The 26,427-nt window shown below is 42.2% G+C and overlaps 1 protein-coding gene and 1 long non-coding RNA gene across 4 annotated transcripts in view; one reads left to right on the plus strand and one right to left on the minus strand.

Moving 5' to 3' along the window:
* Positions 1-26,427, plus strand: part of SND1 (staphylococcal nuclease and tudor domain containing 1) — a 438,973-nt gene that overhangs the window by 286,711 nt on the left and 125,835 nt on the right. Inside the window, exon 16 of one of the 2 annotated variants that reach the window (XM_074035938.1) lies at positions 21,767-23,234. The exons of the other annotated variant lie outside the window; for it this stretch is intronic. Within the exon in view, the coding sequence (XP_073892039.1) occupies positions 21,767-21,855 (89 nt within the window). The 3' untranslated portion in view covers positions 21,856-23,234. Of the gene's footprint in view, positions 1-21,766; positions 23,235-26,427 lie in introns of those variants that run through there. 2 annotated transcript variants of the gene reach the window in all.
* LOC135970226 (uncharacterized) lies at positions 51-23,210 on the minus strand. Of its 2 annotated transcripts, XR_010585823.2 has the most exons (4): positions 23,102-23,209; positions 5,007-5,172; positions 2,503-2,846; positions 51-421 (listed from the first exon to the last, which is right to left on the minus strand). It is a non-coding gene; the product is annotated as an uncharacterized lncRNA (long non-coding RNA). The 2 variants fall into 2 exon arrangements; XR_012432824.1 differs by lacking the exon at positions 5,007-5,172 and having other exon boundaries at positions 23,102-23,210.

Here is a 26,427-nt window from a genome sequence, read left to right on the forward strand (position 1 = left end):
CAGGGATCCTGGAGAGTCACTTACAGGAAAGAATTAACACAATGAACAGATTTGGGGAGTGTTTTTTAATGAGTCCAAGATTTTTACAAGCACAGATTAAGAAAGGTAGTCTTCAGTAGTTAAATTTTGGATGATACATAAATTAGTAGGATAACTTCTCCCTCAAATATCTTTGAGTCTAGTTGTGTAGATGGCCATACAAAAAAATGTAAACAAGGAAATACAAAAGAACAGTTATCAAAAGCACAGGCCACATAGTATAAGAATACAGAGCAAATAACAATTGTTGAATGGAAAAGTTTTCCTCCGGGCGATGGCATTTGAATTTCCAAGAAGGTCTGCTGCATTTTCTTTGGGCAGGTTGGGTTTGATTTATCTGGGCAGAAGAAGTTGACCTATATCAGATCGCAGGAAGAGCTACCTAAAAGAAATGGACATATTCATCAATCATTTTTCTCTCCACTTTTGTATTGGTGTGTAAATCTCCCTGTTAGCTCTCCTGCTATTGAGTGTTCACTGCTCTACCTTCAGCTCCCCATCTCTGCAGGCACACCGTCACCCACTGGTCATGTGAATGAAACCTCCAATTACACCCTGATTATTTTCATCTTTACATCATGAATCATCCCCAGAATGAGCCTCTTCATGCTTGTGGGTCATTCAGTTACATGGTTATTTAATAATTTTTTTTTAATATTCAGTGGGCACAATGCTAGGAATACAGAAATGCATGATATAGTTCCAGCCTTTAAGCAAAGTAATTGTGTCTGCTGGAGTAAAAAATGTATTGACATGAAGAAAAAAAATGTTTTAAAAGCATAAGGGTAAGCAACACATGCCTTAAATACTGTACAAATGAAAACAGCTCAGATTTTATAAAACAATAAGAGTAAATATGTAACTGCTGTCAAAAAGGCTGGTTCAGAACTCAGAAATACAGAATGCAGATAGGAGTGGAGCCAGGTACTGACCCAGCCCAAGTCATTGCATTCCTGGTGTACGGTGTACCATCTGAGGCCCATCCTTTTAGGAAGGACATCAGGAAACTGCAGGTGGTCAGATCAGAGGAGGATGAGCAAAGATGCTAAGAGCCTCAGTATGCCAATACCTGAAGACTGGGAGTAGGAATTAAAAGACTTCATGACATAATCGAGTGTTTCAGCATAAAAGAGGGAGAAATATGATTTGTTCAGTACCCATTCCAGAATAATAAATAAAGTCATCACTAAAAATAAGATTTGTTTGGCCTGGTTTAATGGCAGTCACAGACCTTGGAGCTAAAACATTTAAAGATGAATTCTTGCTCTCCTGCTTCCTAATTAATTATTTCCATCAGACTGGCCTGCATATCTTGGTGTGATGCTGGTGACCTGGAGGTGAGGGAGACAGCAAGGCCCATATGGCATTTATGTGCCAGCCTATATAGGGCCTCCTGTAACTAGGAAAAGATAGTCCTGGTGGTGTCATCACCTTCTATGGAGCCAGTCGGACTGCGGAGGATGGTGCAGCCCTCCTGTTAGGGTGTTCAGCCCTTACCATCTACTGGGTTTTATGTGCCAAGAAAAGATAGATGTTGATTTACCCTTGCTGTTAGACGATAGGCCTGTGGATTGGCTTTGGATAGGTAGGTCAGTGAGGAGATTCCTTCCTCCTGAATTCTCTGACTAGTGTTTCTACTCTTCTATTCTAAAGCCTTCTATTGTGCTTTTCACTCTTATGCTTTCATGTTTTAATACTGATGAGACAAGGGGAGAAAACATCCTGGATAGAGGTGAGGCCTGTCTTATGCAGAGCTAATGAGGCCAGTGGAGTGTTAGAGAAGGTCAGTCCTGTGAGCTTTTCCCCAGGTGTTCCTTTTCGGGCCCTTCTCCTTCCCTCCTACTTTAAAGCTCATTCTGTCTGAGTCTATTTAGGGTTGTCTGGCTTGCCTTCCACCTGGTGGGCATTGGGGGCTGGAATGGGAAGCTTCCAGAAATCTGATGGCTTTTCTCTGTTGGATTATTTCCAAAAACAGCACCTGTCTCATTGGTTGTGCCCAAATGCTTCAGTTCTAAGTCCCTTCTTGTGGCTTTCCCAGAGGAATACATTTCAGTATAGATTATTCAGCACCATCTTGTCAACCTGTGGGCATTTCCCACCAGCCACTTAGTAGTAATGTTGACAAGCTACTGTGCTACTCACCACCACTCCAGCCCTGTGGGGGAGTCCATTTTATCAGACTAATAGTAGAAAATGGCAGAACCTGGATGCAGGAGAGGGAGTGTAAATGGTTTGGTAATTTGAAATTAAAGGTTAATGCTTTGAAATCTGGTAATGGGCAGCCCCAGGGTGAACAGTGCACACTGCTGTAAGACTTAATCCTGGTTGCTATGGAAACCATCTCAGGAATCCCCCACCCCTTTCAAACAGATTTGACTGGGTTTAAAAAATAAATAAATAAAACCATTCTTCATCATTGAAAAGCTGTTTGCCCCCTTCCCCAAACTCCAGGTCATTGCTTACCTTGAGTTTCTTTCAAAAGTTTTCCTGAGGCTTCACCAGTCAGATGGGCTGGATCTGTTAGAGTTTGGGCCTGGCTCTTTGTGTGGAATTTGAATGAATAGCACTAACATGGGAACTAGAAGACACTAGGTGTCCAATGTGGGCAGCATGTGCAAGCTCACTCTCCTGCTGGCCTTGAGGAGGCGTCGTAGTTTCAGTCCTGGCGCTGGACAGGGCCACTAACCACACAATGCACTTCCTCGTTGCCCATGCGTGGGGGGCTCTGAGGAAGCCCAAGGAGCTGCTCTTCATCTCAGTGCTGTGGAGTGTTCCCACATTCTGCTGCAGGGCTGCCAAGCACCAGCCTATGAGGAGCAAGAACAATCCACAGAAGTTCCTTTCATGTTTGGAAGGCATTTGAGACACAATTGCATTCTCTCCATCATTTTATTTCATCATTAGAGCTTTTTCCAATTTACTTAAATGACCCTTTAAATCTAGACCTTGTAAGTTTTTGGGCTTTTTTTAACCAAAGCTTCTTCACCCTTTGCCTATGATGAAGTAAATGAGATCTACATCTCATTTGGCTCCCTGCAAGATTAGCTTATAGGCTTCTAAAGTCGGCTTTGGAGAAAACTTTCTATTCAAGCTTTCTGGATTCCCTGTAGCTTTTCCTTATTATACTTATTATACTCTGGAATGCTTTTACAATAGCATTCCTCAGTAAACCCTCGTAACTCCTATGCTTACCTTTACTATATGTAGGAAAATATTTAAATTGACTGGTTAGTCTGCGGCTGGTGGAGAAGTTCCCATTTCCCTGCCCTTGTGTGCCTCCTTTTCCTGAGCTTGTACATCTGCTAGTGATTTTTCTAGGGTTAATTTGGGTGTTTTTATTTTTAAATTGGAACATGGTGTCTGTCTCTTCTCTGTGTGTGTTTTGGATGCAGCCCCTGTGCTAGGCATGCGGTTATTAACTCCACTGATATACCAGTTCGCTCATTAGCATTTGCATTTTAAATTACAAGCTAGAGCAGACGACATTTATGCTATATTTGTACCATTGCCTTCTTCATGAATGATGTCGTATGTGCAGGGAATGCAGAAATAACTCTTCTAAGGCCCTGATGTATTTTAGTCTCTTTTTTAGCAAACTGCTATTTCTTTTTTACTCTTGATTCTCATTGTTTGATAGGGAGTTTTTTTTTTTTTTTTTTTTTTTTTAATTTTCCAAGTTTAGACCTATTTGTGAGTGCTACTGATTGGGAAGTGCTAACGACAGACCAGCCCTTCACATCAAAATAGGCATATTGCGTAGAGTGGCCATTTTTCCCTTTCACGTGGTGCTCCTTGTAAGCAGCCTGCCTTGATTTGAGAGGAGGGAGTTTTTTCCTCCACAGTTGGGTGGGTGGGAAGACATGGTAACAGATACTTGTTCTTGCTAGTATTCTTGCTCACATCCCTCTTTTTTGTAGTTGACTAGTCAGTGGTTATTTAATACCTGTTAATTGCTTGACACTGCAAGAGGAAAAAAGGAAATAGTGTATGCTTTCAAGGATCTTATTTTTGACAAGCATTTATATTGCACCGCAGTGCCGTGTATACTTAAATATTAACATTGAGTGTAAAATACCAAGTTAGAGGTGGGTCTTTTAAGTGAGATTTGCCAGGAGTGAAGGTCTCGTGGAGCAGCCGTTGCTCTTGGCAGATGGTACAGTAGCTTCAGCATCTGCATCTCAAGAACCGAATCAGAAATGCACAGTCATAGATCATGGATCTGTGATTGGAGCCTTCCTAGGCTTGCCTCACTGTGCCTAACATAGTGTCTGGTTTCTAGCAGCAGGATGGGGGCAGAAAGCGAGCTCTGTTAGTTAGGTCTGTGTTCGTGCCATTTTGCTTTCCTCTGTGAGCTCTAATTTTGGTTCTGAGTTCTGTTGCAGAATTTCTTCCTGTTGGTGAATGCTAACTTTTAAAACATAACATGAAAAATACAGGGAAGTCGTACTGGAAGTAAATGTGCATTGTTGATAGGCAAGCACAAATTCTGCAGTTGATAGAAACTGTTTTTATTTCCCCACTTTCTCCCTAAAGGTTTTCTGTGATATAATCTTCATTCTTCTAATAGCTGTTGGAATAACCAATACACGAAGAGTTGCATTTGATGCTGATAATCCAAGTACAGATGATACATTAATTCAGAACCTGATCCCTTTAAGGAGTCTCATTGCTGCACATGGCATATTATATGTTAATAATATGGGGTAATAGCATGCTGAGCCTCTTACATGGATCCATTTCATGCTAGGAGGTTGGCCTCACAGTGAACATTGCCATATCATACTCACTCCTTATTCCCCTAAAGAATAGATCTTACTATTGGAATAAGTGCTGGGGGGTTGGTAGCTTCGGTTCCTTCAACATAGTAGCACTTGAGCTGTGCCACTTCACAATCCAGTTCTACTTCATGTTGGATACGGCTTTGTATATTTCTTTTGATTCTATTAATTATTGTAATAATTTCTTACCTGGAATCTATTGATTCATAGTTTCTAAGAAATCATACACAGCGCATCAGAGCTCCAAGTGGGGTCCAAAGTCATGTGAAGGGGTCCTTAGTTCCCACCTCACCTCAGTCTTCACATTAGTTTGTTTTCCATAAATAAAAGTACTCATGAAATTCTTTTGAAAAATCTATGGGCAAGAGGACAAAACAAAATTGATAAAGAATTGTTACCTGTCTGTATTTCTCCTATGAACATGGTCCATTTTGGGCCCATTGTTGCTGTGCCCTTCTGTGGCTTCCATAAAATCCAGGCTCCAGACATAGGCCTTTGTGCCTCAGTCTTTAGCTTCTTTTGGTCTCTGTGCCTGTTACCTGGCAAAGTTGTTCTCTAGAAACTAGTCAGCTGTGCCTACAAGGGCAAGTCTAGATCTCATGGAGGAGATGAGTGGAACCATAGAGACTTGGGAGAGGTGAGGCAGAACAGGAGGTGCCATTGGCTGGCGTTACCTGTGCAATCAGATGAAGGTACATTTGGATGGTGTGGCAGCAGGCACCTAGATGGCACTCAGCACGTTCATTCAGTAACGTTTAGAAATGCTCCTTAACAATGCTGATGAAAGCAGTTTTGACAACTCACTAAAGAGCCGTGGAATCCCACAGAATTTGTTTCATTTTTTCATTACATTTGTTAACCCATTGGAGGACTGATTGCTGCCAGTCACTCCTCATCCTGCTGAGCTGGTGCTCCAGAGGAGGGCGGATGTGGCTTGACTGCGTTGCCTCAGCTGCCAAGCCATCCAGCCCTCTTGCAGTTCTCTGCACCTACCTCCACTATGCCATTGGCTCCTGAAGGAAACCTTGAATTAAGTGGGTTAGAAATAAACTGCTTGAATGCATTTGTGCAGATAGCTTCTCTCACCAGCTATCTGAAGTGCTTTTTGAAATACACGGGAGCTCTTTGTAAGCTGCTTTATAAGCTGTGAAGTCCATTGTTGCTGCTCTCTGCAGCCAGCGTGTCTCTAACCCAAGTAATGTCTACTTGGCTGTGGGCCAGGGCTTGGTATTGGAAACTGGCGTAAGCAGCAAAGCCGCCCACCAGAGTCACTAGCAGCTGTTGCAAGTTGGAGGATTTGCAGAAATTGAGATTGCTGTTGCCAGATATTGGCACTTGCCTGGTGATGAATGACCGAGTCTGTGCAAGGGGACTCTGTATGCTTTCCTTCGGCCTTTTATTCTCAGCCCTCTATTGTGGCGCCTGCTCAATGGCCCCGTTGTGGAGGAGGGCGGCTGAATGGAGGGGTGAGTGGCCTGCCTCTACTGTCATTCCCTCTCTCAGTTGGCCTAAACTGAGACATTAATAATAGCTCTTTGATCCCCTGAACTGGTTCTTGGGGCAGGAATTTCGTGGCACATAGCACAAATGCCAACGGCTAAGAATCCAACCTTGAGAGAGTAGAGAAATGAACTTCACTTGAGAGTAAATTGAGCCCTGCATTGATTACTCTAGTGCCCTTTTGCCTTAATCCACCCATCTGCTCCAGAATAGCCAGGGAGGTAAGACCAAGACCAAAAAAGGTCTATTCTGATAATGAGTAGTGTTTATTTCTGATATGAGTGCCCAAGAATGAACTTTTCAGAGGGTAATGCCACTTTGTATAATTTCTTCTTATCACATATACCCATGCATATTCATATATGCAATGCTGAAACCAGTGTTACAGTACCATCTTCCTAGAGATTACACTGCAAAGAAACGCCTTAATTAACTGCCATCCACCCTCCTGACTACATCCCCCTCTATCACTCCCTCTGACATCACTGTTTCATCATCAGATTGTAAGATGCTTGAGGGGACCTTGTAAGGACCATGTCTATCTTGTTACCGCTGAAGCCACCATAACACTGCCTAGAATAGTGCTTCACCAAGTCAGCACTCACTAGAAAGTTCTTGGATAAATGAAGGAGCACTGATGTTTCTTGGCTAACATTTTGACTCTCTTAAAATTTAGAAAGGGTGGGCGCAGTGGCTCACGCCTGTAATCCCAGCACTTTGGGAGGCCAAGGTGGGCGGATCACAAGGTCAGGAGATCGAGACCATCCTGGCTAACACGCTGAAACCCCATCTCTACTAAGAATACAAAAAATTAGCCAGGCTTGGTGGCGGGCACCTGTAGTCCCAGCTACTGGGGAGCCTGAGGCAGGAGAATGGTGTGAACCCGGGAGGCGGAGCTTGCAGTGAGCCACTGCACTTCAGCTTGGGTGACAGAGTGAGACTCTGTCTTAAAAAAAAAAAAAAAAAAAAATTTAGAAAACAAAATAACCCTATAGTTGCCACAGAGGAAGAGTGCTAGAGCCACAGCAGCCCTGCAGTCACACACAGAACCAAACTGGGTGTCTCTCAGGAGAACTGAATTAATGCCTAGATCTGTTTCCAAAGTAACAGAGCCTTGAACAGGTCACAGAACCTCGCCAGGCCTCAGATTTTTTTCATAGAATAAGTGGTTTGGACGAGGTTTCTCTAAGATTCATTCCATGTCTGAGTTTCTAATAATAGTTTTCACTTAATGAGTACCTACATGCTGTGGATTAACTCATTTCATCCTTACCCACAGTCCTGTGAGGCAGGCACCATTACACTACAATCTCCATTTTGCAGATGAGAAAACTGAAGCCTGGGAAAGTTAACTCACTTACTAAATAAATAGCAGAGCATATTTTCTTGATCTCCTCATTTAGAACGCAATGCCCTAATTGACATTGAACATACTTACCTCTAGGTAACAAGGGACCTTTCTAATCTTCCCTCCATTCACTGCATCTGCGTGTGCTCTCCTGTTGGCTAGGAATCAGTCTGTACTGCCTTTCTTTTGGGATGACCAAAACTTAAGAATGGGACAGTGGCAGTGACCCTAAGTAGGAAGTGTAGTAATGAAGGTAAGCATTTTTAGTTGTTTGGGGGTTTGGATTTGTTTTATTGGCCCCAGAGATGACACCAATAGGAACACATCTAAGATGAGAGCATGGCTAGGACATGTGATCGTAGAGCAAAAGAGAGCAGGTCAGACCTGTGGGATGGGTTTGTGAGCTGGGGCATTTATGGATAAATTAAACTTTAGCCCTGAGTAAGCAAAGTCCTAAGCCAGTTATTACTGCTCTGGCCCTTCTAATGGGCCCTATGCAACCCTTATAAATTATTCAGCTGCTTTATTAATAAAAGACCAAGCAACTTGCCTAGTGCTGGTGATACGTAAGTGTATAGCTTAGAGAGAACAGGTTAGAGAAATAGAATATTTGCCATCCACCAAGGAACCCTCTTTTCTAATATGGAGGTGAAAGGGTTAAACTGACTACCTTGAAGAGCAGAGTTTTGAGATAGAGCACATGAAACTGGCATTGAAATGTTAACAGTGTCTACTAACAAAGGGCTTTCCTCTGAGGAAGTGGCTGTTGAGATTTCCTGGACTATTGCCTCTGATACACCTTTCGCAGAATAGCATGACTATGGTGAGTAAGTGTCCCAGGAGATCCAACATTTAAGCCTCAAGTTTTTTATTTTTGTTTTTAATAATCCTTATGCCTCTTTATTTTGATATAATTTTATACTTACAGAAAAGTTACAAGAATACAATTACAAAGATCTTCCATTTACCCTTTATTACATTGTTAACATATTGCCCCACTAGCTATTTGTGTATTTTTAGAACCAGAAGATTTTGGTCAGATTGCTTCTCACATCCATAAGAACAGAAAATAATGCTTTTCCATCTCATATAGAAAACACTTTTTTCTCAAAGTTCAAGGGGTCACCGTTCTTGTTTCACGATATTGTTCCAGCTTGAAAGGCGACTCATGGCAGTTGTACATCCTGGCTTTTCCAGGAAAACTTCTGCTTTCAAGTTCTCTGTTCAAATTCCAGGCCAACTGTGAGGCCAGTGGATCTTTTGGATCAAAACTTAGCATTCTAGCAGATTTGAGTTGGGGCTTCTGTCAGGCTGAGATGTTTTCAGGGGTGAAAGAACCTAAAAGTATAATAGCATTTAAGTAATGTAGTTTACAGCCCCGTCTGGAAGCCTCTGGAAATGTGTACATCTCAGGATATTTGCATGTTTGCTGTCTGAGTTTTCCTAGATATGACAGGAGCTTTATAATGTTATGTTCTTTCAGATTTCAGGAAATAATGAGCCAGAAGTATGGCAAAATAATCCACTTCATATACACTTCGAAGCATGTTTGGATTCTGTTATTTAATGGCACTATGAGAATATCAGTGTTTTCTTGGTGAACTATAAATATTAGCTGAATGCCAGCCTCCTGAATGCAGATGGACAGCACAGAGAGGGCCTTCAAGGCTGGCACTTCCCAAGACGCCAGCTACAGAGGCACGAATGGCAGCTAGTACCTGAGGACTCTGGGTGCTGGCCTCATATGTCATGGCACAGACTAAAAGGAAGACTCTTATTTTTTTCAACTTTGCACACTCTTACCATATTTGCGATTCCCATCCACTGAGTCGTGTGTCCTCCTGCATTTTCACTGAAATAACTACTGTGTTGGTATGTGTCCTTGTCCTCATTGATTATGTCTCTTTGACCCTCACTCAGCTCTGTTTTCCCACCCATCAGTGAATAGTATGAATTTTATGGCCAATTGTTTTATTGGCCCCAGAGATGACGAGCATTATGCCAATAATGACCCCACCATTCTTAGCTTTTGTACTTCTTTTGCCCCCATTGCTATCCATGATCCTATAAAGGACTGCAAGGGGACTGCTACTTTTTGGTACAGCAGGACACACACAGTGTAGTAGGGTTGAGGTAGGAAACCTAATTCAAGGGGAGTAAAATAGGTGAAACATGAGTTAGACATACTTTAGAGGGAAGTTGATAATGGAAAGTTTAGTGAATAAGAAATTGGAATACCTTATTTCTCATCCAGACTCTACTGATTCCTGTATGGCCTTAAAATGAAGCTCACACAGGTATCTGCCCCCATTTCTCTGATTCTCATTGTCTGTGCCTTTATCGGCTGTACCTCCCCCTCAACCCCCCATTGTTAACTCCAGACTATAGTCCTAGTATTGTCCCTGGATTATATTAAATGGTAGCTGATATTCTTTCAAGGGCTAAAATGGCATGATCTTATGAATCCTGCTCCTTACTCTCTTAACATTTTGAGTTTGAAATCAAATCAGCTGATCAGTAAATTGAGTTGATTAAATTTTTGCCCTGACATAAGTGTAATCTGTATGAGTAGATGACAGCTTAGAAGACAGTCTGTGTCTTCCCATAGTTCATCAGATAAACACTCTAATTGGATAACAGAGCTCAGTTTTAAAGTAGACTGAGCTCAAAGGTGAGCTAGCCAAGGGCTAATGCTAATGCCATCGATCCAATTCTCAGAAGAGCAATTAGGGCCCTAATGAGATGAGGACCTTGGGCTTTGGTGATAGCACCAGAGAGAAGTTGAGAAGCTATGTTGTATGGCCCTACCAACTTCTTTGGGGCAAGCTGCTTGTTTGGGATTCACCCATTGCTCAGATGTCTCCCAGATATTTGTGCAAGATCTGGACCCCTGCATAGCCCAACCCTCTTCCATTCCCAGTTCTCTTCTCGTTAGGATTATAGAATCATGGTGCTAACCATTTGATTTATCTTTGATTTGTCCTTCTTTGTCAGGTGCTCATTTTTAAGGCTACAGGTTTAAACACATAAACTGAGAAATAAGTTTCAAGTTCTGTTAGAATGCTGTTTCGCCCACTTCACACATGTGGTATATTAAGGGTTCACCTTTAGCAACAGCCAATTAGTAATTGCCAATACTGCTTATGTGCGGTGTGGGATTCTTAACAGTTGCTATGAGAACCTTAGCTTTTGCATTCCCTGACTCATTTTACATGAACAATGCAAATGTGAAGAGATTTGAAGGGGAGGGATGAGAAGACAGGGAGCTGGCAAATAAATGAAGCCCTGTTCGCTCTTAAATCACTTTGAATGGTAAGTTCTCGGTGCTCATTCTGTTCTTCCACCTCAGGCTCTCTCATACACGTTTGTTTTCCCTGAACCCTTAAGAAAAAAGTAAAATAGTTTGACCTTTATTTGCATCAAACTTAAAAGCAGTTCAAGTTCAATACTTAGCAAGAAGATTGCCTTTAATGAGCCAAGTTTAGAAGAGCTGGATTTTAATCTCTTAATGTTTGGAAGGAGATGAGATAGATGTGCATACACACTGAGAAAGTAAGCTTACAGCTTTAACTATTAAATTCAAAACTGAATCACTCTCCCAGCAGCATTTAAGAACAAAAAAACTGTGTGGGTTTCTTTTGTTGTTGTTTGTTTTGGGGGGCAAAAAGCATCTCATACAGCATGTGCCTGTGTGTGAAATCTTGCATTTTGAAAAACACCCTTCCCTCAGCAGACCAGAAGTCATCTTTACTTGTTTTGAACATCACCTGAGAGCAAAATTTCTTTTCCAATCCAAGGTCCTTTGCCTTATTTGAAGCTGCCTCCCAGCTCAGGATTTGGCCCCAGCACAGGGTGAAATGTGGGTTAGATCCTCTGAAGAAGGAAAAGGTGCTTCCCTCAGCCTTTGTCAGCACTAATGGCCAGCTGTGTTTTGTGCTCTATCACTTTGTTTTGCCTTTCCCTTGTCATTTGGTGGGCCAGGCTTTATGCTGAATAGAAGATAAAGAGTGCTTATCCTCCACTCCCTTCGCTCTCAGTTCTCTTTCTCTCACTGTACTTGAAAGAAAACCGGAATGCTGGGACAGAACTTCTTGATTTGCCCTTTAGAGTAGAAGCTGTAAAGAGACTGTGGTCACCAGGACCCCATGAGCTTTAGGATCCCAAGAGCTTTAGAATAGTGCTTTCCAAACTTATTGAATGGGTCTGGAGTTGGGCCAGAGAATTTGCATTTCTAGCAAGTTTCCAGGCGATGTCAATGCCGGTGATTTGCAGATCCCTCTTTTGAGAAGAAAGGTCTAGACTTCCCTCCCCCTTTTTTGTCTCTAGGTTTAGGAATTATGAAATATTCATTGCATACACAAAACGTTAGTGGCTAAGAGAACAGGTTTTGGAGCCAGTCCCCACCTAGTCTAAGTTTAGGTTCCCCAACTTGCTAGATATGTGAAACTCTCAGTTTCCGCATGAAAGAAGTGGAGAAAAAATAGTGTCATTGTGATCAGCAGATCATCCTTGTGATATGCCTCTTATCCAGTGACACAGCATTTGTATGATGCAAAGAAAGCCCTAAGTGGCCATTTTGAACCAATACTTGATACATGATTTGAATCCTGTCCACATAAATGCTATTGTCTGGGAAGGCCTTTGCCTTATGACATTTTAGGGCATATCCTTGAACCAATACTGTACATGACTTTCCCTCCCATCCATGAAATGAAAACTACAGTCCTGTTACATTCCCTTCCTCCTGCCCAGATTCGCCCTTGTTTGGTAAGAAGTTCAGAGCTCTTAGCGTGCATACTAGGCTGGTCTGTCATTGTGGCCACATCTTACAGAGATGTAATGGTAGTTGCAGATTAAATCTCAGATGTATATAGGATTACAGACTCTTGAAAAAGATTCTGGACCTCATACCCATTAGAATGGCTACTATCAAAAAACTAAAAGATAGCAAGTATGAGCAAGAACCAGTTTATTATTTTTTTTTAATCCCCAAACGTTTGATATGCAAGCAAGCACCAATTCAGAACAAATCTAGATTTGGAACCCTTGTGCACTGTTTGTGGGACTGTAACATGGCTCAGCTGCTATGGAAAGTAATATGAAGATTTCTCAAAAAAAAAAATTAAATAGAATTACCACAGGATCCAGCAATTCTGCTTCTGGGTATATATCCAAAGGAAATGAAATCAGTATCTTGAACAGATACCTACAGTCCCCTGTTCATTGCAGCACTTATTCACAATAGCCGAGATATTCAAACAACCTAAATGGCCATCTAGAAACCAATGGATAAAGAAAATGTGGTATATACCTACAAAGGAATGTTATCTAGCCTTAGGCAAAAAAAGGAGATCCTGCCATTTGTGACAACATGGATGAACCTTTCAGGTCATTATGCTAAGTGACACAAGCCAGTCGCAGGACAGATACTGCAGGATTCCAGTTATGTGAGGTAACTAAAATAGTGACACTCATAGAAACAGAGAATAGAGTCAATGGTGGTTTTCTGGGTCTGGGAGCAGTGGGAAACAGGGAGTTGCTGCTGTTCAACAGTTCTAAAATTTCAGTTATGTGAGACAAGTTCTAGAAATCTGCTGTACAATATTGTGCCTATTGGTAAGAGTACTTTATTTAAAAATGTGTTGAGAGGATATATCACATGTTAAGTATTGTTACATTTATATGGAAGGGGATAGGGAGAGATTCTGCTTCTTAAAAGTAATTTTTTCTTGTGAGTAAAGCCAATTTTGGGGGACAGAATGTGGTGGTCCAAAATGGGGGTTGGAAATATGAAGCTGAACTGATTAAAGAATGTGCCTGAGATCATGAGATCAGGGTCCATTGCACAAATCCGGGTCCCTGACCCCCTTTTATTAGTATGTATGGGAGCCTTAGCTAGTGACCTTAGTTGTTGTCTTGTATCATTGCAAAAGCAAAAAAAACAAAAACAAAAACAAAAAAACAAAAAAAACACTTTCTCTAGCTGAGGATCCTTTCTTCCTTTTCCTGGACTTATTTGGACCTGCATGTTGCAAAATCTACATTGCCACATAAAAAGAGCTAGTTCCTATTCATCCTTCACTTCTCAGCGTAAATACCACTTTTTCCCAGAGCAGAATAAGCCCTTCCCCCTCATGATAGGTTCTAGCTCCCTATAGTTCCCTTCCCTTACTTATTTCCTATTTAGTGGAGGCTTTCTCCAAAAGACTCTAAACTCCTTGAAGTTTTTGTGTTGCTTGTCTCTATTGTATCCTCACCTAGCAGTCCTTGTCACATAGTAGGCACTCAGTAAATGTTTGTTGAATAAGTGGAAATTTCATCTATACAGGAAAGCGATGTATATTCTTATATACAAGTTTATTGCTTAGCAGGTTTTGATCTTGATTTCTGTGGGATATCATTTCCAAGACATTAATGGATTTTTGTTTTGCAGTCATATTTGTGGCACCAATGTGCATTTCTGAGAGTCTCCTGAGAGGCTGTTCTACCTCTAGGAATGAAGACTGCACATAAATACAGATCATCACTATTTCCAAAGGGCAGACAACAGCCACAGAGGATGCAAATTGATGGAACAAGCCCAGGGAGCAGGAAGACACAAACGTCTCTGAGAAGCTGTTAGCTGTAGGCTGAAAATTAGGAACTCTGAGCTTTCTTGTATTTTTTCAGACCCCATGGCCTAGCAGCCCCAGGAGATTCCTCAGTAGATCCATCAGCCACTGAGGAAAGCAGCTGTGTTAGATTTTATGGCTGTTGGCTTTAGCTTTCTGTGCTTGTAACTCATTTTTGACATGACAGTTAACAACAATCTAGATTATTTCTGAAGTTGCTTATCAAAATTGAAAGTGTCAGATACCCAGTATTTTGAGGCCCATAATTAACATGAACATTTTTACTTAATGTAGATGCCTGTAAAACATCTTTTATGAATAGAATCTCAACCATTTTTTCATAGTATGGGCGACTGTAGCACCAGTAAGAGAAACCTACAGTCAGAAGAAAGTGGCCAACTGCAGTGGCTCACACCTGTAATCCCAGCACTTTGGGAGGCCAAGGCAGGAGGATTGCTTGATCCCAGGAGCTCGAGACCAGCCCTGGCGATATAGTGAGACCCCATCTCTACAAAAAATTTAAAAATTAGCCAGAAATGGTGGTGTGCACCTGAACTTGGGAGGCTGAAGTGGGAGGATCACTTGAGCCTGGGAGGTCAAGGCTACAGTGAGCCGTGGTCACTCCACTGCACTCCAGCCTGGGTGACAAGACCGTGTGTGTGTGTATGTGTATGTATGAAAAGGAGAAAGCATCTGTAATAGGGTGTTTGATTCCTCACCTGCCAACATCAAGATCTGCTAATGGGAGCACAGGTCTTGTCCTGGATCTCTTTTCCGTCCCCTGAACTTTTCCTCCCTTCTGTTTTACCACCCCCACACACTTCTCATTCTAAAATTCCTCTTTTAGCCTTTTTTTACTTTCAATCTCTTTTCCTCTTTATTTATCCCACCTACTCCTATTTTTCCTGCCTTTAAGTTTTTTATCCCCCAGTCCTTCCCTCTAATAGGAAAGGAGGGCAGGTATGAAGTAAACATTTGCATGTGCATATGGACCGAACCAGTTAGTCTCTGTGCTCGTGGCTTTTATATGGATTATTCACTTAATCTCCCTTAACTCTCTCAATCTGCCCTTTATTTAGTTTATTGTCATAATGATACTAATTGGGGCAGTAAAAGAAATATCAAGTAAAAAGTGAAAAGTGCTTTTGATGGAGAAATGTTTTTCCTCATTCATTCCACTAGCAATCATTTTCACTTGGATTTGAAGCTATTGGAAAACAAGTCTTGTTAATTTTCATTTATTCAGTGACTGCTTATCCAATTTGGCAATTATCACTTCCTTCTCTGGTCTCTCCTGCTGCTACTCTTAGCCTTTTCACGGTTCCTCTTCCACCGTAGGGAAGGAGAAAAGGAAGGAAATAAACTCTCAGCATTCGGTGTAGCTACTTATTTTTTAATTTGATCAGCTGATTACTGTAAGGCAGTATATAGGTTTGAGATGGACTGCATTTAGATTTGGGAAATTGAATTGGCTTTAAAAATATATATATTTGCTATCTTACAAGCTCCTCATGGGATTGTGGGCAAAGATGGACCAGCTGATTGATGCAGACTGGACAGTAGATAGGGTGGCTATGTGAGCACCTCTCAGTGAAATGAGTCTGGCAGAACCTGCTTTCCTTCCTTCCCCCCTTACTCCAGCAAGTATTTATGGAATGCACACTGTGTTCTGGGGACACAGCAGGGAACAAAACAAAAGCCCACCTTCATTAAGCTAACAGTGGGGTTTTGTATGGAGATGCTGTACTAAAGATCTTATCTGTGGAAACATCTATCTTTACTCCCCCCAAAATGCAGACTGTAAACCTCCTGACTACAGGAGCCCTTATTATTACTTGCTTTGGTAAGATAGTCCCTCCTCCATTTTTGTTTGAGTTCTGCTTCTCCTTGATTAAATAGTGGCACCGATGGTCTCTTGAAGCAGGGTTGAAAGAGACTCTGGGGAGATCATCTCATCTTTTAATTTCTTATGTCTTTGGCTTTGTGTGGAGCAGCCCTCTCTCTTTCCCTGGAAGCTCAGGCTCCATCCATGTGACCGCTCTCCAAGAGCTTTGTGTTTGTATTGGCAGAAGTTAGGATCTGGAGAGCAATATTTCTTACAGATTAATTGCCAAAGTAATTATATTGTAAAATAATATGCATGATTGATATTTAATATATCCCTCTCCAGGGAGCTGGAGAGCTTCACTGATTTGAGAAGATGAGTCAGTTGCTTGTTTAGGAGCAGAGCTTTGTATGAAAAGTCAAATTGATGGCCTGGACCTAAAGACAAAGAGCAGGTAATGGGAGGTGGATAAAGCACAGCCTCCAGACCCATAAAGGGTGTTGAACCAAGAAATCTCCCACCAGTTCCACTTCCAGAAATCACAGATCTCTGGGAGATGATGAGCAGCAGGTTCTCTTGCTGAGACGCATGTCTTGTTTAGAATGAGTGTCCCTGGTATCTGCAGTGGGATCCTGCCAATAAAGAATCTCCTCCCTGCCCTCTTGCTGGCACTGGTTTGAAGGATACTGCCTCAAGAGCAGTATCTGGCATCTCTGTAAAGTCTCTTCCTCTCCTTTCTTGTTGAGCAGGGCACATGCAGCTTCTCTGTGTGGGCGACGTCCACATAAGGAGAATGCCTTATTTATTTTGGGTCCATGAGCTTGCGTAATGTGCCTATTTAACACCCTCCTAAAAGCGCTTTTCAGCACATGAGCAAGTAACGAAGCCCACTAAATCCTGCCTCTTCTGGGCACACTGGGCTGTTTAAGGTTGTTCCTGCGCTGTGTATTTATGGACAGGAGCTGGAGTTATGACATTTATCTCTGTTGGTTAGGGCACTGATATATATCCGCCTGCATCTCCCATGGAGAGCCGCACCTTATCTTGAGAGAGAGATGAGAGCATTCCCATAACTCATTCTGCCGAGCACTGGAACTGTCAGGGTGGGAAGCTACTTCTCTCCCCCCAGCCAGTGGAGTTGGGAGGGGGGGTGGCATGTGGTTATGCAGGGAGACTTTGGTGGTAAAATTATCTAGGATTTAAAACAGGAGAGAGAAAAATATAGCTCCTAATAAGCTCTCCTTTTGCTATCATGCTTTGTTCAACCTGCCCCCCATTCTCCTTTCTCAGGCACATCATCAGCAATCCTTGGGGTCTATAGAATCAGTTTATTCCAGTCTTTCTGCTCTGACAGGATTCTGTCTCCTAACCAGTCGTTGTCTTCTGTTCTCAAGAGCCTTCTGGCCTGTCTGCCTTGTACAAGGAGACCATTCTAAGACACACAACTGCTCACATCATGCCCTGCTTACAACTTCTCATCAGTTCCTTTGCCTTCAAAATAAGACATACATGACCTTCCATGATCTAAACCCTGTTCATCCTTCTAGCTTTGCTACCTACATTCCCCCACCTTATGCTCTTCCTGAGCAGGAGCACCTGAAGGGTCCAAAACTAGTCTTACTGGCCTCAGGCATCTAACCCATTCTGCTCTCTACTTGGAATGCCTGTTGCCTTCCCTCTTTTTATCATCACCTCCCGGAACCTGGTGTAAGTAAGTATATGGCTCCAAAGAAACCTCAGCTTAGCATACATGTCTCTCTTCCTCTAGCCTGTGTTCCTGGTTTATCTCCATATGCCGATTCCTTAGCACAATGCCTAACTTGTAGCAGATGTTGCATCTATGTATGCCGAATGAACAGAGATTGTCATGTAGTGATCTCCCGCCAGGTCTCTGCTCCCATCTCCTTGCTGTATGACCATACCTGCTCCCTGAAATCCAGAGCCCTAGTATGTCACTTGCTCCAATTGCCCCTGCATTTATAGCAGGACTGTGGCAGATACATCTGGATACTTTGTCTCCGGGAGCAAGTCTATGTTGAGGAGGGTGGTGCACTTGGTAAATCAGATTAAATACTCCTTTAATACTTAATTAACTCTCTTTAGCTCACTCCAGGCAGAAAGCATCTGCATAAAGGTGAGGTGAGGTTACAGAACATCTCTGGAAGTTCATGTGAGAAAGAAGAGACAGGGCTGGAGTGGTCAGGAGAGGCTCGACTGAGGGCCTAGAGCTTCTGCAGACCCCTAAGGCCTCTTTCCTGCACTGTCAATGATTATTATTGGCCTACTGCTGAGTTCCAAGAACAGGAGCAAGCTACAGTTTAGGGCACATTATCTCTTAGTTATCCCAGGCCTCAGTGCTATGGTTGGGGTAGTTTCATATGTGTTTACACATCTGCACATGTGCATGTATGCATAATTTTTTGCTACCTTCTTCCTTGACACTATCTCTTATTTATTTTATTGGATATTACTTATCATCTTCTATCACACTGTATAATATACTTGCTTATTTTATTATCTTTCCCCCTCTTCAGAATATAAAGTTCATGGAGACAGAGATTCTTGTCTGTTTCAGTCCCTGTCATATCCTCAGCACCTAGAACACTGCCTAGATCAGAGTGGGCATTTAATCAATAGAGACCGTTTCCCTAAACAGAAAAATCCTGATAGGCCATCTAAGAAACCTAGTATTTACCAGTTCAATGTTCCGTGGCCAGTAGAACAGCAAATTATTAAGTTGCATGATCCTATATTTCTGGCCCTGGGTCTCCAAGAAGATAGGTCCAAGAACAATTTTTCTTCAAAGGTATCTTGTTATGTTGTCCCTGCTGCTTCTGAACCATGGGAATAGCAAAATGACAATGTTAGCACCATGTTGGCATCATTTGGAACTAGTAAAGCAGCCTGGTTGGCATTTCACTAACTAATGTCCTCTCCTGCAGAGGTTCTCAGCATGCTGATGAGAACCGGGCCCTGTGTAGGTTGTAGCCAGTTAGATGGCCCTATCATTGTGGGGGTGTTTCTGATGAATTGAAACTCATTCCCTCATCTTGTTCTGCTGCTGCCACAACTGCCATCCTGTTGATTCAAAAGAGACTGAGAATATGACCGTCTGAGTTTCAGTGTCTGACATTGTGTTTCTTGGAAGGCTGTTGTTTCTATTCCACTTGTTATGTACCTTTTAAATAGCAAAAAGTTATACCCTTGCCTTGCTAGCTTTGGCTATACAGTAGATATTCTGGGTCTTCCAGAGCAGGATTTCTCAGGATTCTTAGACTAAGAGTTGTGTGATAATAATGATGGCTGCAGTTATTTTATTTATTTATTTATTTATTTATTTATTTATTTATTTATTTTCGTGAGATGGAGTTTCACTCTTGCTGTCCAGGCTGGAGTGCAGTGGCTACATCTTGGCTCAATGCAACCTCTACTTCCCAGGTTCAAGCAATTCCCCTGCCTCAGCCTCCCAAGTAGCTGGGATTACAGACACGAGCCACCACACCCAGCTAATTTTTTTGTATTTTTAGTAGAAATGGGGTTTCACCATGTTGGCCAGGCTGATCTCAAACTCCTTACCTCAAGCGATCCACCTGCCTCGGCCTCCCAAAGTGCTGGGGTTACAGGCGTGAGCCGCTGCGCCCAGCCTAGCTGCAGTTAATTGAGCTGTGATCACCAAGTGTTCAGCTATTTCTTCAGCTCATGCCAGGGTCCGTGTTGAAGGCTAGGGAGCACGAGGATACAAAGTGAACTATGTGAACCAAAAGGCCAGTAGAATCTGCTGAAAACTGAGTAGTACAGGGCCAACCCAGATCCAAGATTCAGGTCAGCCTTTGGGAGCTTCTTCCCTGTCAAATCTCACTGGTCCCTGCTACCTAGTGATTTAGGATGAATCACTCTTCTGAATTATGTTAGTAGGCACTTAATGTTTACCGATGCTGTTACATGCTTCATAGTAAATTATATAATTTAATACATATAATAACCCTATTTTTATTTTCACTGTTAACCTTATTTTGCTGGTGAGGATACTTTGTCCAGTCATCTGTGTCCATGTAACTATTCAGGGCCTGGACTGCATAGCCATGCATGGTGGCCCTGACATGCGCAGAACTAGGGCTAGCCTGAGCCACTTTGCTCCACCTTTGAGTGTCAGGATTGGCAAGAATGTTTAAATGGAGTCATGTAAGGCTAGAGTCCAGGTTCCTAGCAGGGATTTGAGCTTCTGTGTGAAGGCATGTGAAACCCCTGGATAAATGTGACACATCTTAGCTTGACCATTTTACCTCACTTTCATTCATGCTTATGTCCAGAGTGCTGTCCCTTATGGAACTCTGCCTGCTCCATTTCGAAAGAGGTAAGCGGGGCTCTCCTGCCTTCCCCCAGGCGTCTGTAGAATACATAGAGAGAGAACTGCAGCAGAGTAAACCACTAGACAACTTTTGGGAGGCATTAGGTATGAGTACCCAAGTAGAAGCAGTGACTTCTCTGTCCCCTGAATTCTCTGCACACATAGAAAGTGTGACCTGAGATGAGAGTTGAGGGTACAGGGATGATGAGAGCACGCAGCATGCTGGCAGGTTCACTGATTGCTGCTCTTATTACAGTTCTAAGGCAGTGTTAAATTAGCCAATTAATAAAAATGAACACACCATTGGAAGCTACATTTGTGTGGGGCTTTTTGTTGTTGTTGTTAAACTGGCTAATTTAACACCATCCTAGAGTGGTAGTGATGGTAATAGCAGCAGCCCACAAGTTCAGAAGAAGGTGGGGGTGATTCCCTCCTGAGCTTTCCCAGGCATTGCTCCATGCTCTATGTCTTTACTCTGTGAGCAAATGGGATAAACAATAGCTAGACATCCGCTGGCAGTCTTGGGACTCTGCAGTGCACTAGCCAGATCCCCATCATCATTGCTATACCACTTAGGAATGTTTCCCTGGCAGACTGCATTGCAGTCATTTTTATATACACATTCCCACACATGTAGCTGTCTATGTATTTCTTCATCCCTGGATACCATTCTAACAGTGGCTTTCCATTTGACTCAGAATGCAAGCTGGGTTCTTACCGTGGCCTGCAAGTGCCTGCAAGTGTGGCTTCTCTTCCCTGTTCTTTGTTTCCTCTCTCTGACCTCATCTCCTGCTCCTCCCACTTCACTGCCTCTACTCATGTGTTGGGGCCTTTGCACTCTCTTCTGGTTATCCTTATGGTTCAGTCCTTCTACTACTTCACATCTTTGGTCAAATGCTACTTTCTCAATAAATGTTTCCCTAACCCTCCTCTTTAAAATCACGAAACTGCCCCATCCCCTCTCCCTCTTCCATAGCACTGTCCACCGTCTAACATAGTATGCATTTTACTGGCTTGTCTGTCTCTCTCCACCAGGATGTTCAATTGTGAGAAGGTGAGGATTTTGGTCTGTTTTGTTCATTGCTATGTATATCTCCCCAGCATGTAGAACAATGCCTGGCACGTGGTAGGTACTTGATACATATTTGTTGAATGAATGGACTCTAGTAGTCATGGTATTCCCGTATGATATGGAAATCTATGTTGTATCCGTTTTCATTTCGCTCATTACTGGGTAAACATCACCCAGCAGAAGAGTTCATTGATGTTCCGTCTGGTTCCCCTGTTGCCTCTCATCTGCTATCTATTCTCGCCCAGGTGGAAAAGAAGGAAGTGGAAACAGATCTGTTCTTCCAGCTGCTGGCCATTCGTCCTCTGGAACTTCCTGGGTGGCAAGATCAATCTAGCAGCACCTCTGCTTCTGTCGCTGCTTTCCCAGGCTCACATTACAATATGTAGGCCAATATTATCGTTGCTGTCACAGACACCTTGTTTTTCTTAAGCTTTTAGAATGGATTCTCACTACTAATTTCCTAGCACCATGGTGGGCATAGGCAGTACCTAAGACAGATAGTAAGTGCATTGTGTGGGACTGCCCGCATTCGCTTTATTGGTCCTTCCTCACTAAATGCCATTAGCAGCGCACTGTCCCACCCCAGCTATTGCCCCAACCAAAAATGACACCCAGCCCACACACAACGTACACATTAGAAAACACTCTTTGGAGGTTGATACTGTTCCTCCTTGCGGATCACGAATCTCTGCTAGAAGAAAGAAAGCATTGAATTCCAGTCATCTAGAAAAAGGTGGAGTGCGGAAGTTTTGCTGAGCATTGAGTCTCCACCTGAGGTTAAGTAATGATGAATAATTAATAAAGTGCAATCAGCCTGGTCATATGAGTTTTTCCATTCAGATGTATTCTATAGCCCTAGGCTCATCAGTAGCTGAGAAAATAGACATTAAATCTGTATCCACCATGATTCCTTGTGTTGATTCCTTTGTGTTCCTCCATTAGGAAGAACCAATGGACCAGGTTGCAATCTATATTCAGATCTCCTCTGTGTTATATTTTAGGAGAGAGATTAGGACCAGACTGAGAGTCTTTAAGGGATTATATCAGGTGCTGCAGTGCTACGGTGAAATTGGAATGAAAACTCAACTTCTGTGAGATTCAGTACTTTTCTGCCAGCTGCCCAGAAACATCCTGGGATGAAGCTTAGGGGAATCCCAAGAGAAGTTTGGTCTTGGGAGAAGAGTTTTTTAGTACCAAATATGTCCTTTCCTCTCCACCCGGATTTGGGAGGTGTAGGCACATCTCTGGCAGAGGGTGCCTCAAACCCTAACAAAGTCAGCTTTCCTTCTTCCTGGCAAGAGAGGGCATTAATTAAATACTTAAGCACTATCATTCTGGACAGTGTAAATTCACTCGTATGTGGGTCCACTGTAGGTTTTTCCACAGCCCTAGTATTTTATCCTGATTGTTACTAAATGTGTAAATAATGTAAAATACATATATACCTGCTTCACAAAATTAAAACTACAGTACTTGTTTAACTTAGGAAGATCTAGTTGTAATATATTACATAAGTGTATTTTCTAAAAGAATCAATGAGAATTTTTTTCATACAGTAACTACAAATGGTGTTTACTTACATATTTTCTTCTTTACAAATAAAGCTGTATCATAGTAAGATCTAGATCCAGGCATCTTCATTCTGAACCACTTGAAAAGCAAGCTGAAACTTGAGAACAGAAGAAACCTAGAATGATAGCACAACAAATAAAATTAAATTCTTTGATTAAGTGTTTGCCACTGTAAAAAAACACGTGCAAAAGCACTCATTTTCAAGAGAAGAGGGAAGAAAGCAGAACCTAAAACCAAAACAACCAAAATTTAAATACTACTTTTGCCGTGTGAAATTGTCTAATCAGCCTCATTTTCTTCTATTGCCGTCATCAGCTTCTGTTTGTTCTGATGCTTCATTTTTAGTATCGTTATGGGCTTATGAAAGCAGAAAGATTGCCTGAGTTGGAACAAGCTTTTCTACCATTTCCTATGTGTCCATTCTCAACCAGAATAAATGAGTGCAAATGCCAGTGTCCGCTCCATCACCAGACCTTTGAGACCTAGTTGGAAGAAAAAGGGTATATTTTATCAAGCTACATGAAAATCAACAGGACAACCTCCTGCAACAACAGAATTGCCCTTTGTTGGCCGAAGCACCTCTTATCCTTACCTGTGCTAGTTGATTGGCCTGAATTCTCTCAGCACCTGCCCTGTGCGTAACATCATCTAATGCTATAAGCATCCTAAGATCATATTGCACAACTCTTAGAAATGAGTGAGAGAATTTAAAGGTAGAACAGCTACATTGGTACACATAATTTATGCCTTTTCTTGCTGTTACTAAAAAGAAAAAGTAATTCCAGAGAGTTCTAATATAAAGCTGAGGAACTCTTTGCATAAGGGAGTATGATGTATTCTCTCTCTGCTTGGAATTGTTGTGCTGGAAGGAAGATGGGGAAAGGGAATGAATATAGTCAAATAAATTAAGCCTTGAAACCCAAATAGTGCTGTGTAAGCAAACTGACTGCAAATCAAACAGAGGAGTGTTAGCTAAAGAATACATGATCTTGGTTGAGACTGAACAAAACCAGGTTCTTTGTATGTACGTATATATTTCTCTGGATGCGTGCAGAGTTGTTGCATTTCCACTCCCTTAATCTCGGACATCTTTGGCAAAATGTGTTATCTATCCATGAAGAAGAAAACTGAAGAGTGTATTTCCCCCAAATGGTAAAGCGTAGGCTTTATCAAATGTAGACACGCCTGTTGGCAGCAGAAAGCAGGATGTGTATGGCTTTTCTGTCTTTAGGAATGCCCATGTTTCCTATATTTCTTACCATTTTTCTGGCTAGCATATAAATCTGGAAGGTTAGGTTATGGTGTAGGTCATAACCATCAGGCCCAGTCTATTATCCTTCCCTACTCTGCAGGCAGCTCTGACACCATTTCTAGAGCAGGCATTGAAAACTATCCAACTGTCTGGTTTTGTAGATGAGGAAACAGCATAAAGAAATGGAGTGGCATTGTCATAGTTACAGACCGTGTCAGTGGCAAAGCAGAGGCTTCATCCACTGGACTTTCAGCTCTACAACTTGCAATCAGGCATAACATGTTCTTAACTTGCCTTTTTGAACAGACACCTCTCAGAGCCAAAGCTTCTCTAAGCATCAGTTCAAATGACTCCATAATCTCTTAGAGTCTGTAAAAAACTTGAGAGTAGAACATATTTTCTTCCTTCTTAGAACCTCAAGTCAAATCAACAATTACTTTATAGTTTATTGTGATGATTGCATTCTGTTTGATCTATTTTTCTCTAAGTTGTTAAACAGCCTTTGGCCAAAATCATTATGTTCTGACCTGAACAGGGAGATTGGAGCAGCTCTATTTTAAGCTGTGTGAAAATGCGAAGTATGGGCAGGGTGCAGCAAGTTGTTCACTTTGGATGGAATGTGGATGGTGGCTGAGTACCCAGAGATACGACTGGAGCAGCATATTTCTAACGGGGCACTAGTGGCATCTGGGTGGAACATTTCCTCCTTGTGGAGGACTTGCCGTGAATTGCAGGATGTTTACCCCTTAGCTTCCCTTCCCAAATCCCGTAGCACCCTTCTGCAATCAGAAACACCGAGAACCTCAGTCAGTCACCCTCGGTTTTCCCCATGCTCCCAGTGGGTGTTGCACAGTCATTAGATCTGTTGGTTGGTCAGAGTGCTGGAGAAGGCAGAAGGTCGAAACGGAGGCAATACTGAAAACATAGTTCTCCTGGTTTAGGAGCTAGCACTCTCCTTCTCAGTAGGATCAGTATTTATTGACATGGAATCCAGAGAGAAAACTCTCATGCCACTTTGATGCTTCATGCACAAGTTTGTGACAGGGATGGGGGTGGTGGGAAAAAATGTGTTTGCTGAAATCACGATGGAGCAAATCAGCAAGGAATGTAATTTCTGCTTTCATGTAACTATCACTTGTTGCCATCCATGCTGTATCTTTCAGGGAGCATGAATAAGTACGGCTTGATGTACTCCTTTTCTGATTTCCCAGCTGTTGTCTGTTCTTCATGCTTCACAAACTTCAGCCAGAAACACATCCTAAGATCTAGGAGATGCAGGCCCTTTCTTCCTACTCAGCACCCTACCCCTGCTGGCTTATCCTCACTCCTGTCATGCTCTTTAGAATCCAAAGTATTCTCTAATTGTGTTGTATATATTTATCCATATTCAGTTTTTCTTGATGTACCCTGCTTTTACATTAGGATACGGTTACCGTGCATTTGCCAGGAAACTATAGTTCCTAAAAAATATTTCCAAGAGGTTATCTGTTGAAGTTAGTGAGGTCATTAGCTCTCTCATCACCAGTGTGGCCACCCTAAAGCCCTGGCTTGGACCATGATTAAATATGCTAAAACTCATCAGGAAGATTATCCTCCGTAAGTATTAATTTATATAATAACAGATACTTCTCAGATGTTTTCCTATATGTAATTCCCCCTGGATGCTTATTACAATACTGTGGGGTAGGAAGGGTTGCTGTTACCACCATTTAACAAGTGAGAACACTAAGGCTCTGTGAGGTTATTAGTTGGCCAGGGTCACACAGCTTAATTAGGGATGGACCTGGCACTTACCACTCCGCCATTTCCTCTCTCTCCTTTTCAGGGACTGAGGGAGGAGACCAATTTGATTTGTCCTCTTTAGATGTCAGAACAATGTTGCTTTTTTTCAAAGAATATTTTAAGCTTTTCAATTTCAATCTTCCATTGAGACAAGTTCTTTATTCTTCTGCTGGCAAATTGTGACCTCCTGTCAATCAAATATCTCTGTCCCCTTTCAACGACTCTACATTGGGTTTTGAAATTTGTCTCAGTAACACAGATATCTGCAGTTCGTGTTGTCTGATATATGTATGTAATGTT

The sequence above is a fragment of the Macaca fascicularis genome, chromosome 3 (assembly GCF_037993035.2).
Source record: "Macaca fascicularis isolate 582-1 chromosome 3, T2T-MFA8v1.1".
In the NCBI taxonomy this organism is placed as follows: Eukaryota; Metazoa; Chordata; class Mammalia; order Primates; family Cercopithecidae; genus Macaca; species Macaca fascicularis.